General features: G+C 40.3%; 1 protein-coding gene across 1 annotated transcript; it reads right to left on the reverse strand.

The window, feature by feature from the left end:
* Positions 1-2529: 2529 nt before the first annotated feature.
* On the reverse strand, positions 2530-13275 carry fam83fb (family with sequence similarity 83 member Fb). Its single transcript, XM_080494357.1, has 5 exons — positions 12720-13275; positions 7962-8129; positions 7052-7173; positions 5490-6199; positions 2530-3483 (listed from the first exon to the last, which is right to left on the reverse strand). The coding sequence occupies exons 1-5, from the start codon at positions 13215-13217 to the stop codon at positions 3437-3439; spliced, it is 1545 nt and encodes a 514-aa protein (XP_080350483.1). The 5' UTR covers positions 13218-13275; the 3' UTR covers positions 2530-3436.
* Positions 13276-17244: the final 3969 nt, after the last annotated feature.

Consider the following 17244-nt stretch of genomic DNA (forward strand, 5'->3'; position numbering starts at 1 on the left):
AACCATTACTCATGAGTACACCTTAAAATGGGTTTGAACATGTCGGTTTTTAGTAACTTTGTTCTATGTAAGGAAGTTGTGTTAAATCCACTCAAACACATCTGTTCGGCTCTTTAAACCTTTTTCTGAAGAAACTGTTCTTTTTTCAACGACATGAAATGTGTCACAGGAAGCAACACGCTCTCTGCTGTGTGCCAATAAGAACACCTCCTTCTCTTCCTCCTCCTCCTGCAGCAGCTCTAACTTCCTGTTTCAGTGTTGCACCACATACGAATCGCAACCCCCTCAGATTTACCTCCAGTTCCCATCAGCCCTGGTTCCTCTTGAGCAGAAACACTAAAGAAGGTGCACAGAGGCAGCTGGCGGTGGCTTTGTGAAGTACAATAATAAGTGGGAGGGATGGATGTGACCTAGAGGGAAAGACTTCTTTGCTTCTAATAGAAAGAGAGAAAGACTGCATTATTATTACATCACGTCTTTAAAGCTTCGATTGGTGTAAAATTAACTCTTTGCACCAAAACCTGGTTCCTGGTTCACGATTCAACTTCAAACTTATACTGAGGCGGCATTTGATGTAATATGACACAGATCTGATTTTTTTGCCGTCATGTGGCACAGATAAGATGAACCTGCTTTTGGACAGTGTTAGCAGGAAAAAGACGCATGCATTCAGATATTTTGAGATCAGATACCAGGTTCATAATGAGGAAGTAAATCAGATAACTATTGGATATGTGCAAATGCGATCGCCGTTTAACCAGGCTGATAAGACTTTCTTAACATTGCATCTCTAACGTCATCAAATCTGCAATCATCTTGCACATTTTGTCACATAGTGAACATGCAGTAAAGAAACGAGAAGCATGGAGGAGCCGGAGAGCGACATCAACGTCAAACATGTACTGTATTCATCCATTTCTTTGGCTTTGCAGTAAGTGCGTGGTTCAGAAGTAGCCTGACGTTTTGGAAACACGACAAGTGAACTTGTATGAGGCAAGTGTAATCGTAACAATGAGATATGGGTCACTTGATAAAATACATGTAAATGCACTTTTCTTTTTCTTTTTTTTTTTAAATCCTCTTTATGCAAACAAAAATCCAATCTGGGCATCAAGACTTGCAAATGTAAATATGACTGAAATATGACCCCTTTTTTTCTTCAGTTCAAGGATGGGCAACTCTTGAAATATTAGCTGAAATCATAAAAACGATCTTGATAAAAAGCTATTTAAAAAAAACAAATACAATTTATGAGGTACTGTTGCTCTGCGTCCCAATCTTTGTTTGACTGAGACTCGGATGATAAAATTTGTCAAAACTTTGAATTTCAGAGGTAAAAACTATATTCTCTTTATTAAATGTTTTTTTTTTTTTTCCACTGTGAAACCTTTTTTTTTTTGGTGAGTTAAGAGTTGCCAGATAGCTAAAGTGATAAATTCAACCAATAACGTAATAATGGCCAATAACTTGTACGAAGTGACCATTTTTAGATGTAATAAAGCCAATAATAACAGTAATTTCATTTCATTGAAGATTTCACAGTGACACCCAGAGGACTGGCCAAGCCCATTTTTGCTTCACTGGCTCTGTCAGTATTGGAAAAATATTGGCCTTTTGGGGAAAAAAAAGTTTTTTTAGAACCATAATTGAGAGAGTAGAACAGTGATTCCAAACCTTTTTACATTGTAGACTGACGTAAGCCCCCAACTACATCCTGTACAATTACAAAATACAGTTGAAGATAAACTCACATTCTGTGTCAGGATGTTTGGTGGACTGGAGCCGGGTCAGTTTAAAGTTTCAAACTTTCATTTGCCAGTGTTCCCCTACAAAAAATACACTCAGCTCGAATTTTGCCTAGTTTTGAATTAATTTTTCTATTGATTTATTGTTGGTTAACAAGAATAACCTTCAATTCGAAAGAGTTCAGTTTTATTCCAAACCTTAATTTTAAACTGATTCATGGAGTTCAGTCTCGAAGTTGTAGTTTTACACTATGGTCACCAGGGGGCGCTAGAGTCAAAGTGATTAATCAAGTTAAGAAGTGGAGTCAGCAGAGAATGCAGAAATGTACTACCTATGTATACAATATGGACATTTTCAGTATTTGATATTACTATTATATGACTTCACTGACGTCCAACCACAACTTCATACTGTGAGGAGACACGGAGTGTGAGATTGAGAGGCTTTCTGCATGTTCTCCCTGTGTATGAACACTCACATACACCTATGGATCACCACCAAAAGAAACACACACCGAGGACATGCAAACTCCATTCAAACCAACAAATGTCTCGCTCTGAAACCACGGCACCACCATGCAGGACCTGACGACTTCAGGTATGATGCAATGTCTATCAAAATAAGATATTCTAATTTCAAAATTCTTGAGTTTTCACTGCATTTTTTTTAACCCCGTTTACTAGATGTTTCAAGTGAAAACGCAGCATTTTTGCATTTTCAGAGAGGTTTTACATTTACACGGATGCATTTTGAAAAAAAAAAAAAAAGTCCATGTACACAGAAATGGCAGAAGCCTTGAAAGCAAGGTAGTTAACATGCCAGGCCATGGAGTGGTGCCACTGGTTGCCACTGGTTGTTATTGTAATAAAACCCCAAAACATTCGTTTGGACAAAGAAGTTGGATTGCTATTATAGGTTGCTCTCCTGAGAACATGGACTGGGAGTCAGGACACTCTGGAGGCCGTCACTGTTGTTATTGTTCGTCTCACTTGTGCTTGTGCAGAAGAATTACTGAAGTCACTACAGTTGTGTTGTGCATGCGCAGTAGCAGCATTTCAGAAAAGTTGCGAGTTCCCATTTCCACAGAGTCAACCTTTACTTCTAAGTGTTTGATGAAGAGGAATTCCAAGGCAGGCCTTCTGAAGTGGATTGCATAAGACTGAACCCGGTGATGTGGCAGTGGTTAGTCATTTGAAACCTTCCCAACAAACACAGAAGAACAAACGAGCCCACATTTTTACTCGTGGATCAGGGAGAAATGTTGATAAATGATAAATTACAACCTTATGAAACAGAATAGAATGGTCTGCATGACCAGGCTGTACATAACTTTCCACCTCCTTGATACTTACATCAAATTGTCTGCGTGTATAACATTTGAAGATCCCCAGTTTATTAAGAAGGAGAAAGCAAACATAAAGAGGAATCATGGTGTGGTTAAAAACCCACAATAGAAAGGAGGAAATGTGTCATCAGGAGTCAAAATAGAAATATTGTAATTTGGTAAATTCATCATATTTTTCACATTTTCTACTGCAGCAAAGTAGGAAACCAAATTGACTCTATCATCCTACTGGTGTGACATCGATTCCACATCAGTACAGCTGTACATTCACCTGGTCTCTAACAAACTCCTCCGAGTCTTTTGTCTGACGCGTTTTGAGAACGTGTGGCTCAGTTCCACCTCAGCTCAGGACACTTTGCAGGGTTGTTTTTCTTTCCGCTGACTTTTACCACCTGTGAGAACAAAACATGGCGTTAAAAATAGAGCGTTCAAAGGAAAGAGGAGATGAATGCATGAAATGTGGACCAACTGGAACTGCTGCCCTGCCGGTTGACGCTTCAGCTGAATTCAATCAGATACTAATGCTTTTGCCGACAGGCATTATGTAGTTGAGAGTGGCAAAAAACAAATAAAATCTGCTTAGATATTAAATGTTGGTTGACTTTGTGTGAATATTGGAATACACTTCCATGAGATATAATGTATTTAGAAAAACTTGGATACAAATGAGACTCTAATATGACTTCAAGATGACTTTGTAAAGTGTAAATATAAAGCACTCGATTGGAATATTCTCCTTAACGTAAAGTGCAGTTTGTTCACTGAAAAGTGTTTTAGTAAGAGTAGCAGACGTCACACATTGAGGCCCCATTTACACGCCAACGTTTCAAGTGAAAATGCATCCTTTTTGCCAACTTTCTGGGATTCTATGCATCTCTAATCTCGTTGTTTTTAATACGTACATCTGACAGCGAGAAGGTCGTAGGTTCAAGTATGACCCGGGACCTTTCTGTGTGGAGTGTGCATGTTCTGCGCGGGCTTCCTCCCACAGTCCAAAAACATGTATGTGAGGTCAATTGATGACACTAAATTGCCCCTCGGTGAATGTGAATGTGAGTGTTTGTCTATATGTGTTTGCCCTGTGACAGACTGGCGACCTGTCCAGGGTGTACCCGGCCCTCGCCCACAGTAGGCCGGGATTGGCTCCAGCGCCACTGAACTGGATAAACGGGATAGAAGATGGAGATTGAGAGCCATTGAAGTTCTTTTTGGCACATTTTACACAATGTGTCAATGTTCAGAAAAGTTTTGCATCTACACGGCAATGTTTTGAAACACTGATAATGATGTAGTTAGCATGTTGGGCCACTAGTGGGTGGTGCTGTTTGGTTTTTTGCTTTGTTTTTTTTTTGTGACGACGCCACACACACTGTGCAGTATGGTGTAAAGAGTACCTGATACCTGAGTCAGTAAATCAATGGTACATTATTGAAAGCAAACTGTGGGAGTGAGTTTATATAAAAACATGTCATGCTGGAGGATCAAAAACTATTTTTTTTAACCAAATTCATCATGCAATCTAAAAGCTAAAAAAAACATTATTGACTAAGTTTGATTTGACATGAAGAATTACCACATATTTCTAATAGAAATCATCTAAAACGCATGCATACAGATTTTCTTTTTATTGCGAAAGTGAAAACGTCAGACAATGTGGTCTTATCATTGAGTCCAAGGTCTGCAGCAGGTTCAGGCAATGTTTAATTGTGACCCGATGTTGCTCTAAAAAAAAAAAAAAAAAAAAAACTTTTTGTACTTTTAAGCATCCATGATGTCTTTCCAGATGTGCCAGCTGCACACACCTTAGGAATTAATAACACCTCGTATCATCAGAGATGCAGGCTTTTGAACTGCCCGCTGAATAATCCCACACCACAGAACTTGCCTCAGGCCATTTTAAGTGAGTTTTGTCCCTGGAAGTCTGTTTTTTGTTTCTTCGACTCGTGCTCACAAATGGCTTCTTCTTTGCATTTGTTCACAGACAGGAAGTCATTTCGAGAGGTGTTTTCTGAGCACAAGCAGTGAGATCCAGCAGAGAATCATATCTGTTTACAATTCAGTGTCGGATATGTACCACAATTGCTAAATCTGTGAACTCTTGCTCAATTTTAAATCTGAGAAGCTTTTCCTCTATGAAATGCTCATTTTATACCCAACCGACTTTACGGACCTGTTGTCTATTAATTAGTTTTTTTTCGCCAGATGTTCCCAGCATGGTTTTTGTCATGCAAAAGTTACAGTCTCTGGTTTGGCTAGCAAACAGTCAACAAGCCATCGTATTCCATAAAATGTGAAACATATCTCAGTTTCAACACAATAAATGCTTATGAGTTATGACATATATTACATTTAACAGTGTCCCAACTTTTGTGGAAATGGTGTTATACTTGTGACTTACCCTGCGTGTCTTGTTCAGTGTTGATCGTCTGCTCAGACGCTGTCCTTCCAATCATTCCAAACGGCTTCTTATTCCCTTTGGGCAGATTTACCGCGACACTATCCTGGATCTCGTCAATCTCGCTCGTTTCTGGAGGTGGAGTCGCTGCGTTGCTGTTGGAAAGTCTACTAGGTTTCCGGAAGAGTTTCGGCCTCCATGAAAAACGTCCTTTTTTGTCCGACTGAATTCCGTTCGGCTTCTTGAAGATGTCGCTGGGGGCCTCTGCGGGCAGCGGACTCAGTCTGTCCAACTTCTCGCTGTTCGCCAACCGCAGCGTCCCCTGCTTATTTTCCTCAAGTAGATCAGAGATCTTCTTAAGTCCTGGCTCCTGCAGAGAACCTGTCGGACGTTTTGCACTTTCGTACACCAAGTCATACTTCGGGTTGTAGAATTTGTGCGCAGGCACCTGAATGCCGGCCTTCTTTGAATCCCCCAAGGTAACCTGGAAGCGGGACGTGGTGGCCGGTAGCGGTGGCCGTTTGGATCCTGCTCTGGAACGAGCTGCGTCAATCTTCTGGGCGGCAGGCGGACTGATGTGGAACTCCTTGTATAGGTTCAGTTTCTTAGAGATGGCATAGAGCTCCCGGAAGTCCTGGTCAAAGAAGTCGACCACCTGTCCTGTCATCACGGTGACCATGTTGCGATCCATACGAGACGTACACCAGGAGAAGCTGCAACACAGATAACCAATCGTTATGTTGATGATATTAGACTTAATTATATTTCTTCTCTGCTAACTTTATAGTAAATGACAAACTTGTTGCAATTAGCAGGCATTGAACGAACCTAAAGCATATTTTTGTTCCCTGAGTGACTTTTATTATAATTATCCAATTTCCATGAGTTACTATGTCATTACAATGCCTTATTATTTCGTGTCAATGGCCACTCGAAGGCCCAGTTTTCAAATGAAAACGGAAAACTTTTTTAGTTTCATTTTGGGTGTTTGTTTATACAACAACGGTGCTTGGAGCCACAAAAAAAAATGGACGTTTTTGAAAACAAATCCCGAGGTGGAACTTTTTGAAAATGCTCCAATTCTGTCACCATGAAAACGGTGGAAAATGCAACTTTTTGGAAAATGCTGTGACTGCACATGTGCAAAAACAACTAATAGTGCCAACTCGTGGCTGGGCATGCTGGCGACATTGTTTTCTTGCATTTTCAAAATGTTGCTGTGTAACCAAGGCTTTAAGTGACATTAAGGAGTTTATCTGCTTCACTTAATATCCCAGGCGTCATCATTAATCTTGAGATGGCCAAACCCATAAGTGCAACTCTCCACCTCAAAACATCAACATTTCAGAAAACCTGATGATCAGGTTTGTCGCACGTCGACTTGGACAACGACAACATCAAGCCAAAATTGCTAAGGAGTGGTTCAATGAATGGATATGACTAAATGCTTTTTGTTGTCGAGCATCTCAAGGCACGTAGAACCTTCAGAAGAAATGTGCTCAAATGCAACCAAATAGTAGTCTGCCTTGCTCCATTAGTTGCAAACACACACAGTTCGATCTCACCTGTAGGAGCCAAACATCACTTTGTCTCCATCCACCAGCATGTACTTATTACAGACGGCACCAGGCATCCGTCCGGTGCACAAACCGAAGCCCACTCCCTGAAGAGTTCTGGCTCTCATGTTCTGCAATGACAAGACGTCAGATGTCTGGTGAAATGGATTAAAATATGGAAATGATGTCAGGATGTCTGTGCATTTTCTCCTTTGTCCAGGTTGTAGGCATTTTCCATGAAATGAATCAGGTGGACATGATGTTTTACAACCCAATTTTTAAACTAAGATCTTTCAAACCTTCAAGTGGGTGCTCAGTGTTAGAGAAACGATAAATTATTCAGAAGCCTCAAATAGCAATAGCAGTCACAAACATCATAGTTATTTAAATACAGGATAGTTCTTATACAGTTTCAGTGTAAAACCTTGTTTACGTGGTTCAAATAAAAATGCAAGTTTCACGTAGACGATTGTATTGGTTCAATTTGATCAAATTCTTCCTTGGGGTGTTGTTTTCATATGTAAAGAACATTATTGTAGAATTTCTGCTTCCACTTTCATGAAAGGAACAAAAACATATGTAATTAAATTAAACATCACAACCACCTTTTGATGGCAGTGGAACAGTCCTGTTTGTTCCTCCACCATGAAGAAAAAGGCACCGCCCCATCAGGAGGTGTAGAAACACACTGAGGAACAGCTGTTTCTCCAGAACTGCAAGACCCGATCACCCCAACAAGCAGAGGAGGTCCCGCCCACTCACTTATATATTTATGTATAGTGTTTGCAAAAATAAAGGCTAATAAAAAAAATGACCCATAGGATTTTGTTTAATCTTTAAAAGATTAACCAGATTATGCTCTGGATTGTTTTGATTTTCCTGCTGTGTCTGAAGTTTGCAACTTGCATGAAGATCTTACCCGAAGGTGGTGCGCAGCAATCTGCAACCTGGAGCACATATCCAGGAAGTGTGGCATGCCTTGCTCATCCAACAAGATGTAAACAGGGACGCAGCGTCGCCAAGCCGCATCCATCAGGTCCTGCAGGATCTGGACGTCCGTGAGCAGGTCCATCACTATTGCGATTACCTACAAGAAGAAACCAGTGCATCATTTTATAAAGCAACATTAGTAAACTTTTTTTTTTTTTTTTTTGGTCAATTTACTGCACAAGAACAGAATGAAGTGCTGTGGCAACGCTCGGATCACAACGAATTTCTCAGAAACCCCAGGTTGGCAAAGAAAGTAGACAAACCACCTCCTGATTGGAAATCTTCCAACCAGGAATGTTGCAAAGAAGAAATTAAAGAAGACGTTTTAATATGGAGGCATTATTCTAGCAAAGCTATTTATTAAGGCGAAGGGAGAGTTGTCTGTCTGTATCTGAATCCGTCCGTCCAAAGTAGTGAGTAAACCCTGGCTTTACAGAAACAAATCTTCTCACGGCAGAAGTGGAGCAAAAGTCATATGGAAAAGGACGGCGGAGCCGCTCGACTCACAACAACTCTTAAGTCACATTGATAAAATCTTATTAAATTAACATATTCCAATACAGATGAGCAGATGGTTTTTTTTACACATTTGAAAACCCAAGTACATACAGACAAATTTTGAGACAATTTTTGCAGATTCCTGTTTGCCTTGATACGTTTTTTTTTTGTTTTTTTTAAATCTCACTTCGGGCAGGCAGATTGAAATGCACATATCTCTCCAGACCCATTGACAGATAGTTGTGCTACAATAATGCTCCCATATTCAAAGCCACTAAGTGCCAATGTAACAAATGAACTTGTTTGCTGAAATTAGACTAGTTCACAATGACCACCATGACAAGACTGCATCAAATGTAAAGATTTTGATGGTGAACAAGCAACGCAATAGCAACTCGGGTTAGACGACCACATTTTCAAGTGAAAACGTCCCTTGGGTTTTGGGCGTCCGTTTAGATGACACACTTTTTGAAATCTGCTCTCAAGGTGAAACTTCTTTAAAATGCTCCGACTCTGTCTCCTTGAAAAAGGGGGGGGGGGGGGGGGGGGGAAACACACCTTTACTGAAACACTGCCACTACACACACAAACACCACGGTCCTAGTAATCAGTTCTGCATATGTGTCAGTAGATGGACAATAACAACAATGGCGGGCTCAAGAGTGTCATGACTCCTGTCAGTCCCAAGTCTCCTGGGACCCGGTAGTTTTACAGTTGAGTCATCGTAGGTACAATCCCACTTTGTCGATTGTCCATACGAATGTCCGTGCTCTCCCACTGTTAATATTTATGGCGTTTTTCTTCTCAGCGCGTGTGTGGCTTCATTACAAAAACAACCAACAACACCCACTGGTGGCCCAACATGAAAAGTACATCGCTGTCAGCGTTTCTGCCATTGCTGTGTAAATCCCTTTCAAAATGTTGAAACCTTTCTGAAACAAAAAACAAACAAAAAAATCAATGCGTTTTCATCATTGTATGTGATTAATGTGATGGAAATACCGTGAAGGTATTCTAGAAAAGAAAAAAAAAAATGAACACTTGCATTCCTATCATGCCACTGACAGGTTTGGGCATGTTGAATTGTCATTGTCACACCTCCAAGACTGTTTGCAATATCTAGAATGTTTTCTTGTTTCTGGAAGGCCATGGTACAACTGTCAAATCACTGTCGAGGTTCACCGCCATGTCCCCGTCGAAGCAGTGGGAGAAAAACGTTTTCACTTCACTTTCACCAAAGAGAATAACTTCTATGGAGTCAGTGGTTGTATAGGTAGACAGCACAATAGAGTTTTAGGCCATGTTTGCAAGACACCGGTGCTCTGAGCCACTGAAAACATAACTGGTTTCTGCTGTTTCCATGTAAACGTACATAGTTTTCAAATAGTGCCGTGTAAAAGCCAAACTTTTCTGAGACGAAAATGAAAAAAAAACTATGTAAATAGGGGCCTGACAACTGAATAGAAATCTGGGGGGGAGGGGGAAATGACGTATCTTTCCCTTTTACTGTCATCACTAATGTATAATGGTGTAAATATCATTTGGATGGTTCAACCTCATCATACCACAAAGAAAGACACTAGTATCTCTCATTCAGTCATTTAATGAGCATGTTTACACAAAGCTTAGAAGAAAACATATCAGAGCTAAAGAACTAAGACACACCTAATCTGATAACGTGTAAAATAACAATTGAGCTGGAAAAGAAGGAAGGCAGGGAGGCTTACTGCATTTGTTGAAACTTTTAACATGTTGAGACATGTAGAGAGCAAACAGTGGGTGGAGGTTTAGCAGAGTTGTATTACTGTACAACAACTGTGCCAAAGTCATGGAAAACTGAAAAAAAGAAAAAAAAGTTTCTTGTAAATTTGCAACAAATGTTCCTCTGTCAGGGAGAAAAGGCCCGCTGTTTCCACGCTTATGTGTCACTCAGGAAAAATGCCGAGTGAGCGTGTGAGGAGAACAACAAAGTTACAAGCTGGGATCTGTGGACGGCTGACGCAGAACGGGATCAAACAAACCTTCACAGACTAAGAGAGTAAATGTCATATCGGTCTACGAAGAATCAGACTTTGTTCTAATGTAGGACTAAAGGCGTCGGTGTATGACTGCGTCTGGAGTTCCCATCGGGCAGAGGATAGCGAAGTAGCTCACCACCGTAGGGGCAAAGACGAATCCCTCGAAACTCATTTTATATATCGTGTTTATGTTCCGACTGTGCACTTGCGGTCATAATGAGCAAGTTGGCTCAGAGATCGGCTGTGATTTTTCTTCGCTTCAGATGAAAGCCAGCAGACTGTAGCGGCGATCTCGGCGCTAGCTTCCCACATGGTGTCGTCCATATTGTCGAAGGTGTGCAAAGCATTGTGGACGGCGCCGCAACCACAATGTTTTTTGCCCTGACATGCTTGTTTGTCTTTAAACTAAAGACTTCAGGAAACACTCTCCAAAGTCAGATTAGCTCCTGATTAGTCATGGAAAATGCCGGGATATGAGTAAACGCAACACACGGATGACGTTATCGTGAGCTCACGACGAGAGGTGGGAACAAGCAGGAACTGAAGCACTTGTTGTAAATCTTTCTTATCAAAACCAAATGGATAAGAAGGGCAACATTGCTCTGTTATGGCCCAGGTGCTTTGCCTTGATGCTATAAATACTAACAAGTATGGAAGCAATTGTGGAAATAACAGAGTGTAAGTAATCAAAAAGGAATGAAGCTATAAACACACAACAGAGTGGGAAGTGAAGGGATCGAGGGATTCCATCGGAAAACTACAGATAACTGAGATGAGCTGTGTGCAAAAAAATAAGATAGCCGGTGTAATAGCCTAGAGTAATACAATGACACACACTCTGACCCAGATTTAAAGAGGCGTAATGAGGCAGTTTGAGGCGAGTAGAACCGGGCACTGTGGGCCGGAACAGTTGAGTCAGCCCGGCTCCGGCTGGCTGTGAGGAAAGGCTATGACTGGCAGCTCATATAAACCCACCCACTCCAGGCCCTCACTTTCTGTGTGAACAGGGATCAATTGTTCATTCACGTTGCCCAGGCATTGTGTGAATGAACGGAATCCCACAGAGCGCTTTGTCGCGAACGAACCTCTAAGTTACATGGAGGTAAATAGACACCAGTGTCCACTCTGTGAATGGAGCTGGTTTTCCTTGGAAACAGTAAAGAGATATTTGACATTATACCACACAGTGACATTGTTGGAAGAAGTGAGTTCAAACTCTGAGCAAAAGCCTCGAGTAATGCTCTGTGAGATGAATTTAAGCACGTATCCACGGACGTATTCAGGTTTAGCAAACCGAATATGTCCTCAAAGATTTTTCTCCAAAAGTTCTTGTATAGTGTGGAAAGTAATCTCTCATCAAGCCTGGTGTGGATGTTCATGTCCCTGCCACACAATTCCAGATTCCAGGTCCATTAAAGCCACCAACCACAAGATTGTGTCTGAACAAAAGGACTTTACAAAAAGGTCAAAAAAGCCACTTTCTGTTGAAGCTGACAGATAATGAAACTGTGCTAACACACACACACACACACACACACACACACACACACACACACACACACACACACACACACACTCTGTCATACTGGTCTGAAATGTTATTTCACAATTACAACAAATTCTGGTTGAGCGAGGGAGAAGTGCTTGTAAAATACCCATTCATTAAGTGAAAAACATGAAAAACATGTATGTCCCGTAGCATATGGGTTTAAAGCAAGGTTTATTTTATATAAATATATCAGTCTTCAAAATGTAAGGTATGTTGATAGAAAGACCAAAAAAAAACATCCAAATTCACAGTAAACGAAACTTGCTGAAAAAGTAAGTGACTAAATTCTTGGTGTGTAAACTTTTAGTTTTAAACGTTTTCTTTTACACTCCAGACAAAATTATGTCTTTTGTCCTTATATATATGCATATTCACAAAAACTATTTATTTATATAAATGTAGGTGTTTATGTGCGTATAGTTAGATACATAGACAGAATAAGTAAATGCATAAATTATATACATGTCCATCAGCAGGTACAACATGCTTGTAAAGTTTATAAAAAGCAATTTAAAAAAAAAGATGGATCAGTAAGTGAGACGGTAAATCAATATGTTTATAGTTAAGTTATATATGAATGAATAAACAAATAAATAAATAGTTAGATGTCCGGAGCCCTCACCTTGCTGGCCGCCTGGATGAGCCTCCGGACCACCTCCTTGATGTGGGGCCCGTTGTCTTTGGGCGGGTGAGTGTGCACGGCCACCCGGGTCACCCCCTTGAAGAGCGCCCCGCCGGGCCAGCCGATGTCCAGCGGCGGCACCTCGGTGTCCGACATCTGGGGCCAGTAGGTGGAGGGGACCCCGGAGTCCGCGTCTCCGTCCTCCGCCGCCCCCCCCTCCTCCTCCTCGGACCCGGTGGGGCGCACTTTGGCCCCGCCGTCCTCCCCGTCCGGGTCGTACTTTGTGAAGGTGCTCACGAGGAGCTTGACCTCCCTGGCGGACAGGAAGTCCTTCATGTTGTCGTCTTTGAGGCGCATCTTGAAGGCTCCGTCCCCCCTCAGCAGCAGCTCCTCGATGGCGGCTCGCTGCTCCTCGCTGTAGTAGAACTCCGGTCTGCTCTCCGGGACCTTCACCCCGATGTGGCCGTCCTCCATGCACATCAGCTGGGAGTCTGCCATGGCCGCGGCGGTGGGGCTCCGCTCCTGGAGCTCAGAGTGCCGCCGGCTGCTTGACCTGCTTCCCCGCACAGGTGAAACTGAAGTTTTTTTTCTTCCTACCTGAGCGCGAGAGGCGGAGGTGGGGCGCTCAGCTGTGCTGCGTTCAAGTGCCGGCGGAATAAACACTGCTCAACTTTATGTGCAGAAAACGGAAAGCTTGTGATGCGTTTTACTAAAATGGACATTTACCCCCGCTACGTTCTCAGAAATAACAGTATTGCCACCAGTTCATTATAAAGGTTCACTTACACAAACCCGAATAAACCTCGTTAAGAACTATAGATACATCCTAAATATTGGAATATGATGATAAAGTTCAATATCTTGTCACTCATTTCAGAAACTGAAACCTAAATATTAAATATATTCATCACACTTAGAAATAATATTTAAAGCTTTTCTTTCATGAAATTTGTGGCTCACAGATAATGAAAACCCCAAGTTCACCATCTCAGAAATGTATAATAATGCATGACATCAGTTTAAAAAAAAGGACATTTTCAACAGACATGTTGAAAATGTCTGTTACTTCTGGAAAGTATGTTCATTTCTATGCACTCAATACTTCATTGGGCCTGCCTTTGCATAAGTTACTGCATCAATCCCAACATAGCATTGTTTTTCTGTAATGTACATTTTTTGAGATGTATCTGTACTATGAGCACACCAAACTATAGGCGACAGTGTAATAAGAAGCATGAAGCCTCTGATTCTCAACATATCAGAGAAATTTGTGATTGTAAATGGAAGAAAGTTAAAAGCATTTGCACTGCTTTAAGAGCACCCCATAGTCATCACAGTAGCCAAATTGTAAACATGGGTCACAACCATATGAACCCCATACTGTGATGTTAAACCCTTCTCCTGTATGTCTACATGCAAATGTAAAGATTGAGTTTTTCCAAATCTCTACTTTGAGTTTTTAGATATGAAAATGACTTTGTTATGTGTAAACAAAAGGTCCAAATGTATTGGAATATCACAGTTTTTGTTACGTATAGACGAGGACTTAGATGTCCTGGACTTAAATACAACTTCTCCGAAACGTTGCTGCTGTGCGTGCGCACCACGGTCACAATAAATCATACTTTCTACAAATTAATATAAGTATTGCGATAAAAAAAAAAAGTAATTCTAAAAAGTATCAAAATGTGGTGAAAAACCTATATACAAATAGAATAGAATAGAATAGAATTATTTTATTGACCCAGAGAGAAACTGGAAACAGGAGATCCTGGAGAAAACCTGTTGTACAGGAATGCTAACAACTCATCCTCCCCAAGATTCCCAAACTCTCACTAAAACTTGCAGTGAGGTAAGAATATGAATCACGCTATTGCATGCAATCTATATGAAACCATATTTATTTGAGGTAAAACGAAAGGGTTTAAAGAAATGTAACTTGAAGCTGCAGAAAAGCTGGAGCTGTAAAAGCATGCTGTCTAAAGATTATCTTTACCGTGTAGGCTTCCTGTTCTTAAAGACGCCATAAAACTAACCAGCCTCGTTACTCACCAGGTCAATCAACATATGCCACATGAGGCAGTGTGTGTGTCTGCTGTCCAAAGAAGTCTACACAACAACCTTCATTTATATCAGGTTTAAGTTTTTTTTTATTCCAAATGTAACACACTATTTAACTCAATGGATGTTCTTTTGTACAAGATCGTAATGTAATAAAATCAGTATTCAGTTTTTGACTATCAGCCACCAGGTACTCATACAAACATACAATGTATCACACAATGCGAGAGCCTTTTGCTTTCCCTTCATGCATTTCTGAGCATGCTTGATCAGGAAAGTGAACAAATAATCCAAATGGATTACTTATTAAGTGCTTGCACAACGTCTTCATACATGGTGCATTGCAGTGAGTAATCAGGTAAAGCGTCAAACGCCATTAAACTGCAGTGATATGAAGATCTGTTTTTCATATTTTACGAAAGCCTCATATCATTGCGATATGGAATATGCAATATAAAACATGATAAATTGCATGATAAAAAGTTAAAAACAGCAGGCATTCAGTGGTGCAATGTTTGTTCATTCACTTTCTTGAAACAAAACAAAAAAATAAAAAAGTATTGCTGAAGTTACTAAAAAAATAAACTGGATCCCACCTGCACGTTATGTCTTTAATAGTGTAATTGAGTGACTTCACTCGATGTATTACTTGGAAGAGTAACTCTTCTAACCATCTCTCTCGATCAGGGAGTCTCCGTAATGTACACATGGCAATATTGGGTGCAGTCCAATGTCCAATTCATTTATTAAGTTCGGAGGAAGCTACATAAGATTACGAGAGGAAAGTGAAAACAGATCTTTCCAAACGAAAGGTAATGCTGTACTGCCCTCTGCTGTCATGCATGCGCTGAGAATTTTCTACAAGATTAAATAAAAGGACCTGCAGCACTGATTTACAATTTTTTGGGAAATAACAGCAACAGTGTTTTGACTGCATCGTTGTCTGTTGAGATGTGTGCAGGTGACTGTGACTGCATGAACTTGTTCTAAACACTCGTCAAATAACAAATTAATAAAGTGTGTATTTACACAAAAGGAAAGAAATTTCTGTTTTATTGCAGAAATTCAGCAGGACATTAATTTCTAGAACATGTTCAATCTTGAAATGATAAAAATCTGTATGTGTACCGATTTTGAAAAAAAGGATTGAAATCCTGATTTTCTGAGTATTTCACAGATTCCTCTCTTTTTTTTTTAAGGTCACATAATTGCTGCACATGGTGTAGATAAAGAGTGGAGGGATGGGATGTCAATAGGAAGAAACAGTCGCAAATAATGAGGCCTTGAGCTTTGTGTTGTTCTTTGGCCCATGATTGACCTAAAGTTGAATGAAATGATCGTTTTAAAAGAGTTAGAGGAGTGGTAGTTTAAAACAAAGTGTAAAAAAGCTTTGAAAAAGTTTAAAAACATTTAGACTGGTAATTTAAAACAAAGTTTAAAAAGTTTAAAACTGGTAGTTTAAATAAAAGTATTTTTTTTAAAAGAGCCACCGAATTAACCAAGAGCATACACCAAAACATCAGCTGAAAAACAAACAGGAAAGAAAGAGAACCTTCCTTTCCCCAATAAAAAACTAAAAGTTGTAAAAAAAAAAACATTTAAAGAGTGGTGTTCAAAAAGTTTAAACCTGGTAGTTTACATAAAAGTTAAAAAAAAAAAAATGAAAAAGTTTGAATACCGATAGTTCAAAAAAAGTTGTAAATTCCTTTTGCATTCACACAATACACGGGACCCCAGAAATAGTAATCTTTGCGCTTTGCCATAGGCAGGCACAAGTTAGAATTCTCTAAGGCTGGACACAGTGCCGTTTTCACTGCTGAAAATTCTCCAAGCATGACTTCATTTGTGATCAACCATTGTCGACACCAGTGAGTTCAGTAATGGCTCAAAAATAGCGCAATCTGTCTACTGTAGCGTGGCAATGACAAGTTTTGTGTATTATAATAAATTCTGTCTCCAGATTGATCTTTTAAACACAAAAATCAAAGAGGTACATTCGGTATAAGAAATATTGACACTTTGATATCAATTAGCACAGCACTGCTATAGGGTGCGTTAAATTACTCTGCAACAGCCACTTTGGTGTAAGAGCTGGACGCTGTAGTATGCCGTTTAAAAGTGAACTGCTCGGGTTGAAGACTGCAGCAGTGATTTTATTTCTCGTTTCTGCAAGCGACAGAAACTATCGAAACTGTTCAACATGACAGAAAATGAAAGTTTTTCTTTCATATGTGGTGATGTAATGCCAGCAACAGTGAAATACATTTATAGTTTGTTCCATCGCAACAGTTTCACTTCTGTCAGGTTAGCGTTGGCATTTAGCCAGGCCAGTACGCTGCGACTATAGATATAAACACTCGATGCCACACGGCCTATCAGCGCCGGTTGACACAATGTGCCTACAACTCATTTTAAAGCTGAGGAAAAGCTCTATCCCGTGGAACACTTTTCCCTCCTCGTAATA

This window comes from Blennius ocellaris (assembly GCF_963422515.1).
Source record: "Blennius ocellaris genome assembly, chromosome: 3".
Classification (NCBI taxonomy): Eukaryota; Metazoa; Chordata; class Actinopteri; order Blenniiformes; family Blenniidae; genus Blennius; species Blennius ocellaris.

Excerpts from the sequence above, each read along its gene's own strand:
- fam83fb (XM_080494357.1), bottom strand. The coding sequence starts at position 13,217 with ATGGCAGACTCCCAGCTGATGTGCATGGAGGACGGCCACATCGGGGTG. Across the intron at positions 7,174-7,961 it reads TTGCTGCGCACCACCTTCGG|AACATGAGAGCCAGAACTCT; the intron begins GTAAGATCTTCA and ends TTGTCATTGCAG. Across the intron at positions 3,484-5,489 it reads CACTGAACAAGACACGCAGG|GTGGTAAAAGTCAGCGGAAA; the intron begins GTAAGTCACAAG and ends TTGTTCTCACAG.